This window comes from Nylanderia fulva, unplaced genomic scaffold (genome assembly GCF_048542155.1).
Source record: "Nylanderia fulva isolate GAGA-0341 unplaced genomic scaffold, ASM4854215v1 Scaffold948, whole genome shotgun sequence".
In the NCBI taxonomy this organism is placed as follows: Eukaryota; Metazoa; Arthropoda; class Insecta; order Hymenoptera; family Formicidae; genus Nylanderia; species Nylanderia fulva.
Window position 1 is genome coordinate 19,551 of NW_028191077.1, and position 15,785 is coordinate 35,335.

Here is a 15,785-nt window from a genome sequence, read left to right on the forward strand (position 1 = left end):
ACAGAGTGCGAGAGCAGTCGGTCAGTCTGTGTGATGTACGGAGAGGAGAGACGGTGAGGCATGCGCTACCTACTTTCGGGAGACAACGACGCACGCGCCGCTCTAGGGAAAGCGGTGCCGTTCACCGCCCTGACCCTTTTTTTGGCCGTTTGTTGCTCCCTTCGCGCGCGCTCTTACTCTCATCCCATTTCTCCTCGGCTCTCGCGTACACACACGACTTGGATACACAAACACGCTCCCCCTCTTAATTCGCGCAGCATTCTCTGGGCGCGCGTTCGCCAACGTTTTACACGCTTGTGCGCTTCTCTTTCTCATTATTATTTCGGTGTGTCATTTCAGACGACTCAAGGATTTGCGCCGCGGCTGGTCGGCGCGGCACAGACACCTCGGGCGAACGTCCAACGATCGCTCGTACGCCCATTGTAAGCGTTGCACAGAGCACAGGCGACGCGCGCGCCATTCTCTGGTCGCCCGCGTCGTGGCCGTGCGCGCTTTTCGGGCGCAAGTAGTTTAGGGGTACTAAAACGACTCTCAGCCAGGCGTGGTCCGGGAATTGTATCCGTGGACCGCAATGTGCGTTCGAAATGTCGATGTTCATGTGTCCTGCAGTTCACAAGTTGTGCGAGAACCTTCGATTTGTTTTAATTTTCCGCGCAGAGGCAAATTTATTTATTTATAAGTCGGCTCGTAGATACGAAGGAGACTGGATGCGGAGAAAATTGTAAAGGTGGAGAAATTCACTTTTGAGGCAAAGCAGTTTTATTCAAAACTCTCGCAGACAAGATTAAAACGCGGAAGTTCGCTCTAGAACGAGATAAATTCGCGCGATGCTCTTTTCGCTGATATACACGGAGACGTCTCTTCAGTTCAGACTCCTCGAGTAGACTCATTTTTGATTTTCGCGGAATTCGGCAGCTAAGGCTCATCCGATCGACGCGTGGCACACGTGCTGAAATCCTATTCGCGGACGATTGCCCCATCACGCTCCGAAACGCGAGACAAAGGCGAGTTTTTGTAGATTTCTCGCTCGCGGAATCGAAAACAACCGGAATAACATCTCGGCGTCGAATATTTTCAATTTCTACGATTAACCTTGCTTCGTCGCTCCGAAAATACGTGACAATTTTAAACATATCGCCCGCCTCGCATTTGAACGTATGCGAATATGCGAAATATAGCCAACGGTAGTCTTCAACGTACGATGAAGACAATAAATCAATTTTCAATCAACCAAGAAATTAAACAAGAGATCAATGCAATAATTCCTTGCAATCGAATAACGAGGGCAAGTAATCAGAAGGTGAAAAAACCTTTTACAATTTTCGAGTAAATATTTCTAAATTATAAAGACGCTCTCAATTTTCAATAGGCACTGAGCCTTAGCAAATATTCGCCTCTTTCGGCTGTTCGAGCACGCAAATACAATTATACATGTTTCGAAATTCTACCGACAATGCGATGGGTCGAATAACAAAGTCATAAATGCGATACCTGGCTCGAAAACCACGCCGAAGAGGAGAATATTGCCTAACATAGTAGATTTTTAACGTATAAGACGGGCAACAAGAGCCAAATCGCGGATGACAATGCGTTATCCTAACGAAACTAAATAATTTTCCGTTAGAATTAAATACCGGTGCACAAGGCACCAAATTTTACTTGGACACGGCCAAGATTTTAAATATGAAATAATCTCATATTTGAGATTTAATTTCAATACCCCCTTTAACCCCCCTACGGAAAATAAATAAATGAATTGTTGGAGTGTCGGCAGAACTCCGCTGGCACTACAGACGACGTTGGCACGATGACCGCGAGGCTTTCGGAAGGTTGCGACTCGAGCCATCAAAACATTTTATTTTGGTGCTCGGTACACGCCGCTTTCGATTGCCTTATATGGACATTTTTCGATGATGTTTACGAGAACTACGGTCCCCTTTCCCTCGCGATCGGGTGGATCGAGGAGCTCGAAGCGAGGGAGGGGGGCTTTTCTTGAAATTCCTTTTCGCGACCAAAAGGGCCAGTCTGATACTGGCACGACGAGCGGTACCATGCGCGTCAATTATCGAGACAACGAGAAATATATCTTTGTACTTTCTTTTTTTGTAATTTGTGTTTTCTGTGTCAGTTAACAACGGCACAGATTCGCGTGCCGTGAATAAAGACAAGTGACGTGTAAAGCATTCTTTTGAATCTCCACCCTCTAATCCGCGCAATCCACCGGCCGTCCTCCAACCGGCAAAAATTTGCACGGCGAGTCGCCAACATTTTTGGTCCTTCGAGCCGGATCGCGAGGGTGAGACGAAACTCTAAGACCTTTTCAGTGAATAACCGCTCGTTTAGTGCATCGTGCCTATAGTGCCGCGTACTGTGCCGCGCACCCTGCCGTGCCTATAGTGCCGCGTACCGTGCCGCGCACCCTGCCGCGCCTATAGTGCCGCGTGCCGTGCCGCGCACCCTGCCGCGCCTATAGTGCCGCGTACCGTGCCGCGCACCCTGCCGCGCCCACAGTGCCGTGTACCGCACCCCGCACTTACCGGCTCTACGACCTCGGGCCACGATCAGCTGTGCGCGTCTTCTCTCTCTTTCTTGTTCTTTCTCTCTCTAATTCACGCGGTCCATCGCGCTTCGTAACGCGCTTGTCAATCTTGCCATCTCTTTTTTTTGTAACGCTCTGCGATGGATCTCGCAATTAAAAAACAGATGAATACTGCCGGATATATTGAGCGCTTCTGGGACAATTTAATTAAAGTCGGCAAGGACAAAATGACACGCACGTATCTCACCACGCGCCTTGAGTTGCTCGAGTCATATTGGACGCGCTTCCTGGATGCGCACGATGCCATCCTCTCTTTCGAGAAAATAGACTCTTCGGATTATATGCGGCAGGACGTTTACGCGGTGACCGAGGATAATTACGTAGCCACGAAGTCGCGTATCACTTCCTTTATGCCGACGACGAGATCCGCGGACGGGCAAAGTGCCGCAAGTTCAGTGTTGCGCCAGATCCAGCTGCCGAAGATAAGCTTGCCGAGGTTTGACGGCGATCAGCTAGCCTGGGAAGGCTTCCGAGACCTCTTCAAGTCGCTGGTCCATGACGTGGAGGGACTCACTCCCTCGCAGAAGCTGCAGTATCTGAAGGCCAGCCTAAGCGGGGACGCGGAGGCCGCCGTCGCCAATATCGAAATCTCTTCCGACGGATACGCGCTGGCGTGGGATGAACTCGTGACGCGCTACGATAACCGGCGAGTCCTCTTGGCGACTCACATGCGCGTGCTACTCTCTGCCGCGCCGGTAACCAAGCCGTCATCAGCGGAAATCAACCGCCTGATTAGCGCGGTCAACCGGGCTTCGCGCTCCTTCAGGGCAATGGGCCGCCCAGTGGAGCACTGGGACGACTGGTTTGTCCATATTCTGGTCGAGAAGCTGGATCCCGCCACCAGGCTATTATGGGAAAGCCATCGATCGACTCGGGACTTTCCTAATTTCGAGGAGCTCAAGGCGTTCCTCCTCACGCGGGCTCATGCGTTGGATGCCTCTAATCTGCGGACGCCGATGACTTCCAGCTCCGCTTCGAAACAGAAGCGTACGGGCCGCAAGGACGACGTCGCGTCTCACGCCATGGCCGCGAGTGACCACAAGGGCACGCCGTGCCCCCTGTGCAGGGAGCAACATCACATGCGCTCCTGCCCGAGATTCAAGACATACTCGACGGAGCAACGCCGCGAGCAAGTGCGCAAAAGGAAGGCCTGCTTCAACTGCTTGGGACAGGGTCACGCCGCCGGAGCTTGCCCTTCAATTCACCGCTGTCGCCACTGCCAGGAGAAGCATCATACGCTTCTGCACACAGAGCCGGAGACGACGCCACAACCTGCCGCTTGGGAAAAAACGGCATCAGACGACTCCGCCGACAAACTGAGTAACGTGGAGACGTCCAAGGTCTCCGCCTTGACCAGCTCTATCTCCACCACAGTGCTCCTCGCGACCGCGGTTATTCGAGTGTTTGGTGAATCGGGCCGATCGTTGACAGTGCGCGCTCTCCTGGACTCAGGATCGGAGGCGTCCTTCATCTCGGAACGCGTAGCCCAGCAGCTGAGACTACCCCGCCGACGAGTGAACGTGACGGTTTCCGGACTTCAGGGCGCGACGACCGGGCGAGTGACTCACGCAGTATCGATGGAGATCGGCACGGAGCGACCGCCAACAGTACGGATCACCCTACCGAAGGCGCTGGTCCTGCCTCGGCTCACCGCCCTCACACCAGGGAAACACATTCCGAGAGGAGAATGGCCGCACCTGCGGGGCCTCATGCTTGCCGACCCGGCCTTCGACAAACCGGCGGCAGTCGACGCCGTCCTAGGCGCCGATATCTACGGCGTACTGCTCGACGGAGGAGTCAAGCGTGGACAGCCGGGGGAACCAGCCGCTCACTCTACCGTCTTCGGTTGGGTGCTGATGGGTTCCCTCATCGGACCCGCCGATCCTCTTCCAAGCCGAGTCGCCGTCCACCATACTACCACGCAGCCTGATCTTCACCAGGAACTCCGAAGGTTTTGGGAGCTCGAAGAGGTGGCCGCCCAGCCGATACTCACGCCAGAGGAGTCTCGTTGCGAGCGGCTGTTCGCTGAGACTCACACACGTGATGCTGAGGGAAGATACATCGTGCGGCTCCCTCGCAAGGAGCACCCGACGACGGCTCTTGGGTCTTCTCGCCACGGGGCCTTGCGAATGCTCCTCAGCACTGAGCGTCGTTTGACGCGCGATCCGTCGCTCAGGGAGCGATATCACGACTTCCTGACGACCTACGCCTCCTGCGGGCACATGGAACCGGCACCCCGCGGCGAGGCAATCGGCGAACCATACTACCTGCCGCACCATGCGGTGGTGAAGGCGTCAGACCCGGAAGGTAAAATCAGGGTCGTTTTCAACGCCTCCTTCCGGACCACCACGGGAGTCTCATTGAACGACGTGCTGATCCCGGGACCGAAGCTGCAGGCGGACCTATGGCTGGTCCTCACACGCTGGCGTCTACATCGATTCGCCTTCACGACGGACATCGTGAAGATGTTCAGACAGATCCGGGTGCATCCGCATGACCTTGACCTTCAGCGGATCTTATGGCGGGCGGATCCGGCGGCGTTGGTGCAAGACTACCGACTCACCACCGTCACCTATGGCACAGCCCCCGCGCCGTACCTGGCCATCAGAACCCTGCTACAGCTCGCGCAGGACGAGGGCCATCGATTCCCCCTGGGAGCAGCTGTACTCCGGGCCAACACCTACGTGGACGACATCCTCGCGGGAGCAAACTCGATGGAGGGCGCGCTCGAACTCCAGCGGCAGACTGTGGCCCTCCTCGCTGCCGGCGGCTTTCAACTCAGCAAGTGGGCAGGTACTCACACCGCGTTGTGTCCGGCCGTGGGCAGAGCCGAACGACTCATCTCTGGAGTGGACAGCGTGGGTGCCCTAGGAGTTCTCTGGGTCCCGGCCAACGACGAGCTTCATCTTCGAGCAGTCCCCGCGCTGTCGAAGGTCGGGAATCCAACCAAGCGCACCATCCTCTCAGCTGTAGCCAAACTTTTTGACCCGGCGGGCTGGGCGGCTCCCGTGATCATAGGCGCCAAGATCCTCATCCAGGACTTGTGGATGGCCGGGTTGGATTGGGACCAAACCATCCCGCCTCCATTGCGCGAGCGGTGGTCGCGCATTCTGACTATGCTGCCAGACCTGGATCAGCTCAGCATTCCGCGGTGGACAGGGACCTCGAACGAGCGCCTCGTGGAGCTCCACGGCTTCTCCGATGCCTCGGAAAGAGCGTACGCCGCTGCGGTGTACATCCGGGGTGTTGACTCCAACGGCATCCTGGTCTCCAACCTTTTGGTCGCGAAAACCAAAGTGGCCCCTGTGAAGCCAGTTTCTATTCCGCGACTGGAGCTGTGCGGTGCCCTGTTAACCGCACGCCTACTCCGAAACACCAGCGCTGGCCTAGGGGTGCCTCTCTCGCACCTATACGCCTGGACGGACGCCAAGGTCGTGTTGGCATGGCTGCGGGCTCATCCTTCCCGCTGGAAGCCATTCGTCGCCCATCGGGTTGCTGCGCTCCAAGAGACGGTGCCAGCCGAGCGCTGGCATTACGTCCCCACTTCAGAGAACCCGGCGGACGCTGCCACGCGAGGATTGACCCCGATCGAGCTGTCGCAACTTCGCTTGTGGTGGAAAGGACCGGGCTGGCTGGAACGACCCAAGGACACCTGGCCGGCGGACCGGGGTCAAGACATGGAGCTGTCAGAGGAGTGCCGAGCGCACGCGACAGCTACCGACGGAGGCGAGGGAGCGGTCAATGACCTTTTGTTACGCTTCTCCTCCCTTACCCGGTTGGTACGCATCACCGCATTCTGCCGTAGGTTACTTCACCGCGGGGCCCGACCGAGAACGACTCACCTGACCACCGCCGAACTGAACGACTGCAGGCTCAGTTGGCTGCGGATTGCGCAGGGACAGGACTTTGCGGGAGAGCTGGAGGCCCTCTCGCGCAATGCGCCCCTCCCGCGCCGATCACATCTCCTGGCGCTCAGACCCATCCTAGGACGGGATGGACTGATACGAGTCGGGGGGCGACTTGAACACTCGCCCCTGGCCTACAGCGAGAAGCACCCGATCATACTGGCCAAGGGCAATCACTTGACACTGCTGCTGGTCCGAGAGGCGCATCTGCGCACTCTTCATGGCGGACATCAGTTGACTCGAAGCGTCCTGGCACGGACATACTGGATTATTCACGCCAGTTCGCTGATCCGCTCCGAGATTCACCGCTGCGTCCGATGCGCCCGCTTCAGAGGCGAAACGCTACAGCAGCAGATGGGTCAGCTCCCGGCTGATCGCGTCCGGACAGGACGTCCCTTCATATCCGCCGGCGTGGACTACGCAGGCCCTATCCAGCTACGAGCCTCGAAGGGTCGAGGTCAAAAATCCTTCAAAGGATACATCTGTTTATTCGTATGCCTGTCCACGAAAGCCGTGCATTTGGAGGCCGTATCAGACCTCACCACGGAAGCATTTCTGGCGGCATTCCGGCGCTTCGTTGCACGGCGAGGCCACTGCGCACGTCTGGTCAGCGACCACGGAACCAACTTCCGAGGCGCCGATAGGGAGCTCCGCAAGATGTTTCGAGCAGCAGCGGAATTCGGCCAGGAGTGTCAAGCCCTCCTCGCCACCGATGGGGTCGAGTGGAACTTCATTCCCCCCGCGGCTCCGCACTTCGGGGGGCTATGGGAGGCAGGTGTCAAATCGACCAAGCACCACCTACGAAGAGTACTGGGGGACCAGCTTCTCACCTACGAGGAACTCTCGACGCTGCTCTGCCAGATCGAAGCCTGCCTCAACTCGAGGCCACTCTACCCACTGAGCGCGGATCCGACGGATTTTGCGGCGCTCACCCCCGGTCACCTTTTAATCGGGGAAGCTCCGATTAACGTGCCAGAGCCAACCACCTTGGAGGATCCGCCGAATCAGGTACAAACGCGATGGCGACTTCTAACTAACATGCGTGACCATTTTTGGTACAGGTGGTCCCGAGAATATCTGCAGCACCTTCAGCAGCTGGGCAAATGGAGGGACTGCAAGGCCAACCTCCAGCCAGGGACCTTGGTTCTGCTGAAGGACGAGCTGCGGCCGCCATCAAAGTGGGCCCTTGGGCGAGTTCACGCGGTGCATCCAGGGGTCGACGGCCTAGTTCGCGTTGTCAGCATCGACACGGCCACCTCCCGGCTCACGCGGCCGATCACGAAGATCTGCCCGCTCCCGGTCGCCCCGGACCTCTAATCCACATTTATATAATACATTTTTTTTAATGACTTAACATTATCCGCCCGTTTTGCCCTTTCTTTTTAAGCGAGACGTGAAAAAAATGATTATGTTTTGCGAACAAGATGTTCCATGTATAAATGTATTGGTCGCTCTGAAAAGAGCGGATTGACTTTAGTCGCTCTGAAAAGAGCGGATTGACTTTGGTCGCTCTGAAAAGAGCGGATTAATTTATAATAGGTGCTCAAAATGACCACCATCCATCCTTATGCAAGCTCGCATGCGTTTAAATAAATTTAATTGGACGTTCTCCATTACTTCCTCTTCGATATTCCAAATTACATATCGCAATCTGGTTTCTAAGTCGTCGACGTTCTCGGGAAGCGTTTTGTATATTGATTCCTTACAGTATCCCCATAAAAAGAAATCAAGAGAATTAAGGTCCGGGGATCTTGCGGGCCAACGTATCGGGCCATACCGACCCATCCAACGTCCAGGAAACTGCTCGTTCAAGTAGTTTGTTACAATCCTGGCGTTGTGTGGTCAAGCACCGTCTTGTTGAAAGAACATTTTATTTCTTTCAAATAGAGGCACTTCTTCTAAAAAATCGGGCAGATTTTCTTTCAAAAGTTCCGCGATACCATAGGGTACGCCAATTTAGCAGGCTAGAGTCTCGTTCGTTATCGGAATTAACCAGACAAATCGCTCCACCAACTAAGAACGGCCATGCACCACCACCCACCGAATCAAGAAAGAGCTATCAATCTGTCAATCCTTCCGGTGTCTGGGCCTGGTGAGGTTTCCCGTGTTGATTCAAATTAAGCCGCAGGCTCCACTCCTGGTGGTGCCCTTCCGTCAATTCCTTTAAGTTTCAGCTTTGCAACCATATTTCCCACGGAACCCAAAAACTTCGGTTTCCCGGAAGCTGCCCGCCGAGTCATCGGAGGAACTTCGGCGGATCGCTAGCTGGCATCGTTTATGGTTAGAACTAGGGCGGTATTTGATTGCCTTCGAACCTCTAACTTTTGTTCTTGATTAATGAAAACATTTTTGGCATATGCTTTCGCTTCTGTCCGTCTTGCGACGATCCAAGAATTTCACTTTTAAGGTCGCAATACGAATGCCCCCATCTGTCCCTATTAATCATTACCTCGGGGTTCCAAAAACCAACAAAATAGAACCGAGGTCCTATTCCATTATTCCATGCACGCAGTATTCAGGCGAAGGTAGCCTGCTTTAAGCACTCTAATTTGTTCAAAGTAAACGTACCGGCCCGACTCGACACTCAGTAAAGAGCACCGCAACGGGATATTAGTTGGGCCGCCCCTCGCGAGGCTAAGCCCACCGGTAGGACGTCCCACATCACGCCAGTTAAACACCGCGAGCGGTGAACCGACGGTGTGCGACACAGATTCAACTACGAGCTTTTTAACCGCAACAACTTTAATATACGCTATTGGAGCTGGAATTACCGCGGCTGCTGTCACCAGACTTGCCCTCCAATGGATCCTCGTTAAAGGATTTAAAGTGTACTCATTCCGATTACGGGGCATCGGATGAGTCCCGTATCGTTATTTTTCGTCACTACCTCCCCGTGCCGGGAGTGGGTAATTTGCGCGCCTGCTGCCTTCCTTGGATGTGGTAGCCGTTTCTCAGGCTCCCTCTCCGGAATCGAACCCTGATTCCCCGTTACCCGTTACAACCATGGTAGGCGCAGAACCTACCATCGACAGTTGATAAGGCAGACATTTGAAAGATGCGTCGCCGGTGCTAGGACCGTGCGATCAGCACAAAGTTATTCAGAGTCACCAAAATAAACGGTAGACGAACGGCGAGCCGCCCGCCACCGATTGGTTTTGATCTAATAAAAGCGTCCCTTCCATCACTGGTCGGGACTCTGTTTTGCATGTATTAGCTCTAGAATTATAACAGTTATCCAAGTAAATGTGGGTACAATCTAATGAACCATAACTGATTTAATGAGCCATTCGCGGTTTCACCTTAATTCGGCATGCACTGAGACATGCATGGCTTAATCTTTGAGACAAGCATATGACTACTGGCAGGATCAACCAGGGAGCTTCGTCTTCGGTTACTCGCAAGGGAGTAACTCGCGAGCGAGCCCGAAGACTCGTCGTTAGCTCTTTTCGCGCGCGCGCGCGTTCGTTGCCGAAACACCGACGCGCGCGCGACACGCTCGTATGTGCCATTTTATTTGCCGCCGGTCTTGCTCAGCCGGTCGGCGACACTCTGCTGTGTTTAACGCTATTATGTAAAGCGTACGAAAAAACGACGGAGGCGAGAGTAAACCCCCGACGCCGTCGCTTCTCTTCTTCCTCCTCCTCTCCGTTCAAAAATCCACAAGATCAAAATACTCGTGTTCTTATTCTCCCAAATGTTATGATGCGCGGTCTCGAGAGACCGCGCGATTCACCCTGACGCTAGATCGACGATGGCGATGCTCAGACGTCGAGGACTGTTCTGTCTGGTTCGTACGCGTTTAACTGCACACGACCAGCAATAAGATTTTGCTACGGCGTACAAAGCGAGCGGGAAGAAGCAACTCTTCCCGCAAACTCGTATCCGTGGAGTAGATGCTCGGTAAGCGCGACGATTCCGCTGCTGCGTACGAAACGAGAGGAAACCGCGCGGCCAACACACTAGAGGCGTGCGAACCACATAAAAGCTATTCGGTCTTTCGACACCGACTCGTGGCAATGCTGTGCTCGTAATAAATAAGTGTGCGTTAATTTTGCGCGCGTTCGGCGACGAACGAGAAGAGCCGCACCGTAATCTTCGGCGAAGAGGAATACGAGACGACGCGAGAGTCGAACGTACGTTCTCGCGAGACACGCAACCTCCAAGCATGAGAAGACTTGGCGGCGGCGCGTTCTGCGACGATCGTATATTATTTTATATATTCGTGGTTTCCAAATCAAACATTTTATATAAATGTTCTCTCCGTGTCAGAGTCGCGACTCGACAAAATCCGTTCTCGACCCGTTCGGGCGATTCTTCGTTTGACAACGTCGAGAGCGCGACACGTACAATATTAATCTCTCCTACCTCTTACAGTACCCAACCGACCGGCCAAGCGGTCGGCGACGGTACGGAGAGCGGTCGAAACACGCCGGAGTGGCGAGAGACTCGAGAAAGTACGTTTACGACTCGTCCGGACTCGCTCGACTCGTTCGACGCGCCGAGCGCGACGTATCTCTTATAGTACCCAACCGGCCGGCCAGGCGGTCGGCGACGCACGGTCCTACGCACGGCCGTATGCGAGCGCGAGCGCCGAAAGGCGCGTTCAATTGAGACATTGTCGCGGAGAGCGAACGATCGAAAAGTCATATTGTACGATAATATATTATCACGATAGCCGTATGGCGAATGTCAAACAACGATAATTAGCATTAATTAAGAAGGAAACAAACAAAATGCCGGGACAATAAGGTATAAACACCGACGGTACCTCCGGGCCGGGCGGCACCTCCGGGTCGGGCGGCACCTCCGGGCCGGGCGACACCTCCGGGCCGTCGACACCTCCGGGAACTACGGCCGACCGGCGACACCTCCGGGACGGGCGGCACCTCCGGACGACCGAATGATCTCTCGAAGTCAGACGACCGCCGGCGGTACCTCCGGAACACTTAACGACGATTTACGGCGCCGCAACGAGGAGAGCTACGTAAAAACGTTTCGGACGAAAGTTACTTACTATTCGGCGCTCGCTCGACATGAGGGCGCTGTCCGATTACTAACTCGAAACGTGTCTCAAACCCACGTGTCGGAGGCATATATTTCGAATTATTACGGATGATACGCAATACGCAAGCAGCGGTGACCGCGATTACGGTACGGAACACTCGCCCGATGCGAAATCACGCGCGCGGCAACCGAGACGGCTCGTTACGGGCGTGATTATACGTGCGGCACCACATAACGGCCGGCGTCAACTTGGGGACGGACGGCACCTCCGGGACGGGCGACACCTCCGGACGACCGAATGATTTCACCAAGTCCGTCGCCCGCCGGCGGTACCTCCGGGGCACTTGACGGCGAGTAGCGCCGCTACGAGGAGATAATACTACGATACGGAAATACGTTTCGGACAAAGGTTTCGTACTTTTCGACGCTCCGCACGACCGCGCAACACGATTATTACGATATCTGCTATTTTCCGGCTACCACTCGTCGGATGCACAATCTTCGAGATTCTACGACCGATACGTGGACGAATGCAGGCAGGATGCCGATAAGCGAAGCCGGAGTGTTTGCACGAATAAACTTTCCGATGCGTCCTCATTTAATTAATCTCATTTAGCTCGCTCGTTAGCGGTACAAGCGAGAACTCGAGATCAGGCGCAAGTTCGCTCGCGGCGCGTTGCTCTCGCCGGCAAGCGAGAAATTTTTCCAGGCCCGATAGCGGCGTGTTGCCTTGGTTAGCGGGCGACACCTCCGGCCGCAACCGTTGCCCGTACCAAAGTCCGATCGCGGCGTGTTGCTTTTGTAAGCGGGCGACACCTCCGGCGGCACGCGCCGCCCGTGCCCCAACTCCGATCGCGGCGTGTTGCTTTCGTTGGCGGGCGACACCTCCGGCGGCACGCGCCGCTTCTACCCCAAGTCCGATCGCGGTTTGTTGCATTCGTTGGCAGGCGACACCTCCGGCGGCACGCGCCGCCCGTACCCCAAGTCCGATCGCGGCGTGTTGCTTTTGTGGGCGGGCGACACCTCCGGCCGCACAAGCCGCTTTTTTCAAGTTCGCTCGCGGCGTGTTGCTTTCGCCGGACGAGCGACAAATTCTTCCAAGTTTGCTCGCGGCGTGTTGCTTTCGCCGGGCGAGCGAGAAATTCTTCCAAGTCCGTTCGCGGTGTGTTGCTTTCGCCGGCGAGCGAGAAATTTTTCCAAATCCGTTTGCGGCGTGTTGCTTTCGCCGGCGAGCAAGACATTTTTCCAAGTCCGTTCGCGGCGTGTTGCTTTCGCCGTCGAACGTGTGGAGTCTCGTCTAACCGACAAGACGAATCCCCAAGCCGAGGGCTGAGTCTCAACAGATCGCAGCGTGGTAACTGCTCTACCGAGTACAACATCCCGCCAGGTACCTAAGTCGTCTACAGACAATTTCGAGTCTCGACATCGAACTTGCGAAACCCATGATCGACCGTTAGACGCCGTGCCGTCGTAGCGGTAAGATCCCGGCGACGGGCGATGGCGCCGTACGGCAAACCGGGCTCGTGCGACGACCGGCCCGAGGACCGGCCGCCTAGTAGTGTCACATTTTTTTGACACATTGCGCCTTTTGACTCACGAGACTCCTAGAGATATCATTGTCACCTTCGACTGGAGAGGATACGGCTTTAGAGGCGTTCAGGCATAATCCCACGGATGGTAGCTTCGCACCACCGGCCGCTCGACCGAGTGCGTGAACCAAATGTCCGAACCTGCGGTTCCTCTCGTACTGAGCAGGATTACTATCGCAATGACTAGTCATCAGTAGGGTAAAACTAACCTGTCTCACGACGGTTTAAACCCCTCACGTTCCCTGTTGGCGGGTGAACAATCCGACGCTTGGCGAATTCTGCTTCGCAATGATAGGAAGAGCCAACATCGAAGGATCAAAAAAGCGACGTCGCTATGAACGCTTGGCCGCCACAATTCAGTTATCCCTGTGGTAACTTTTCTGACACCTCTTGCTGAAAACTCTTCAAGCCAAAAGGATCGATAGGCCGTGCTTTCGCAGTCTCTATGCGTACTGAACATCGAGATCAAGCCAGCTTTTGCCCTTTTGCTCTACGCGAGGTTTCTGTCCTCGCTGAGCTGGCCTTAGGACACCTGCGTTATTCTTTGACAGATGTACCGCCCCAGTCAAACTCCCCGCCTGGCAGTGTCCTCGAATCGGATCACGCGGGAGTATTAAAGGCGATCGGCCGAGGCCTCACGCCACTCTGACACGCTTGGCTCTAGAACACAGTGACCGCCGGGGCGCGAAGCCCTCGGGGCACGCGCTCCGCCTAACCGAGTAAGTAAGGAAACGATGAAAGTAGTGGTATTTCACCGGCGATGTTGCCATCTCCCACTTATGCTACACCTCTCATGTCTCCTTACAGTGCCAGACTAGAGTCAAGCTCAACAGGGTCTTCTTTCCCCGCTAATTTTTCCAAGCCCGTTCCCTTGTTAGTGGTTTCGCTAGACAGTAGATAGGGACATTTATTATTTATTATTTGTTGCACCCTTCATTTCGCGGCTCCCAATGTTATATCATATCCGCTTGTTTTATCTAATGCTTAATTGTATTCATCTAACTCGTTCACATAATGTGATCGTATATGTTCAAGTGGTTATGTATAAGTTTATTTCTTTATAGAAATTTATTAAGTTCATTATTGGCTTCTTAGCTGTCAGTAATTCGTACTAACGTTTCCATCCCCGCCACGTGGAGGCGAGCCATTCTACTCAGCGAAACCATTTCCTTATTTCATATGTTTTTTCAATAAAAACAACAAATTCTTTGTAACTTTCTTTCGTTTTAATAAGTCTTTCCATATCAGAAAGACATTCATTTCTCAATTCCCTAATTCGTTCGTTTCTTAAATGTTCATATTTTATACAAAAGAAGATAATATGATATACTGTCTCCTCATCATCGCAATAGGGACAGGATGGTGTTGAACTTCACCCCAATCTGAATAGTCTATCGTTTGTAGAACCGTGACTAGATAGTATGGAGAACATCTTCTGATTTGGAACGAACCAGGGATTTTTTCCCACGAATGTCACATTGGGAATATAGATATATGTAATACGGCCCTTGAGCGAATTTTTCCATCTGTGTTGCCACGTTTCTTCTAACATTTTAACAACTTGGGGCTTTAATGTTTTTATGTACTCCTTTGTTCTTTCTTCAAAAGTCGTTTTTATTTCCATGTTATCATAAATAAAATTTTTATTTTTCTTAATATTATAAAATGCAGCGTCTTTAACAGCTTGCAAGTCAATAGGTAAAGTACCAGTCAGAGTTTGTAGTGCTTCAGTTGATGTTGTTCTGCAGATATTATTAGTTGCTAATATAACAAAGCGCTGGGCAGCGTCCAATTGCCTTCTAGCGTGAGAGTGAGTGGCTCTTAGATACCACGCCCCCACAGCATATAGCATAATTGGCAGTAAAAGAGATTTATATAACAGTTTTAAACATCCTCTTCCTATTCCCCATCTACTTCTATTGACTCTTTTAATTTTAGCGAATATTTTCCTGACTTTCTCCTTAGTATATCTTATATGCGGCAAAAACGATAGCTTTTCATCCATGTATACTCCGAGATACTTTATTTCTGTACAAAATTTTATCTTTTTTTGCCCTAAGAAGACTCTGGGCTTCCTTTCAGCATCCAGATTCCCTTTTAATAACACAGCCCTTGTTTTATTTTCCTATATTTGTAAACCGCTATCCGTACTCCATTTCATTATCCTGTTTATTTCCTTCTGCGCCTCTTCCTCTAATTGTTTCCTGGATTTTCCTGGCACTAGGATTAGAATATCATCCGCATATGCTATGTATTCAAATCTCGTTTCAGCTTCAGTTTTTTGTTCCACTAATAATTGGTCCATAACTATGTTCCATGCTGTGGGCCCAAAAATGGAACCCTGAGGACACCCCTTACTCAGGAGCTTGGATACCCCCAATTCACTCTCCCGGCTTGCCAATTGTACCTCTCGATTCGAGAAGTAATCCATGAACACCTCAAACAACTTCCTTGTGCAATGCACATTCCTAATCCTGTCCAAAATCCCAATCCAAGAAAGATTGTCGAATGCTCTACTTATATCGACAAATATGCCCATTACGTAGTTTGATTCGGCCGATTTCACGCTGCTGACCGCTCTGCATATTGCGTCCTCCGTTGATCGTCCCTTTATGAAGCCATATTGATTGTCGGAGCACATTTCTAGACTTTCGTAAATTACCTTGAAACGTTGTACCATGATTCTTT

The 15,785-nt window shown here is 53.0% G+C and overlaps 1 protein-coding gene and 2 pseudogenes across 1 annotated transcript; 1 reads left to right on the top strand and 2 right to left on the bottom strand.

Annotated features, from left to right (window-relative positions):
- The first annotated feature begins 2,679 nt into the window (after window positions 1-2,679).
- On the top strand, window positions 2,680-7,821 carry LOC114935143 (uncharacterized). The gene has a single exon (XM_029307886.2). The coding sequence runs from the start codon at window positions 2,680-2,682 to the stop codon at window positions 7,819-7,821; it is 5,142 nt and encodes a 1,713-aa protein (XP_029163719.2).
- An 877-nt stretch (window positions 7,822-8,698) lies between these two features.
- Window positions 8,699-9,879, bottom strand: LOC146719552 (small subunit ribosomal RNA; annotated as a pseudogene).
- Window positions 9,880-12,817: 2,938 nt separating this feature from the next.
- LOC146719553 (large subunit ribosomal RNA) lies at window positions 12,818-14,745 on the bottom strand (annotated as a pseudogene).
- Between the last annotated feature and the right edge of the window lie 1,040 nt (window positions 14,746-15,785).

What these genes read in the sequence shown, in the direction of transcription:
- LOC114935143 (XM_029307886.2), top strand. Translation starts at nt 2,680, where the DNA reads ATGGATCTCGCAATTAAAAAACAGATGAATACTGCCGGATATATTGAG.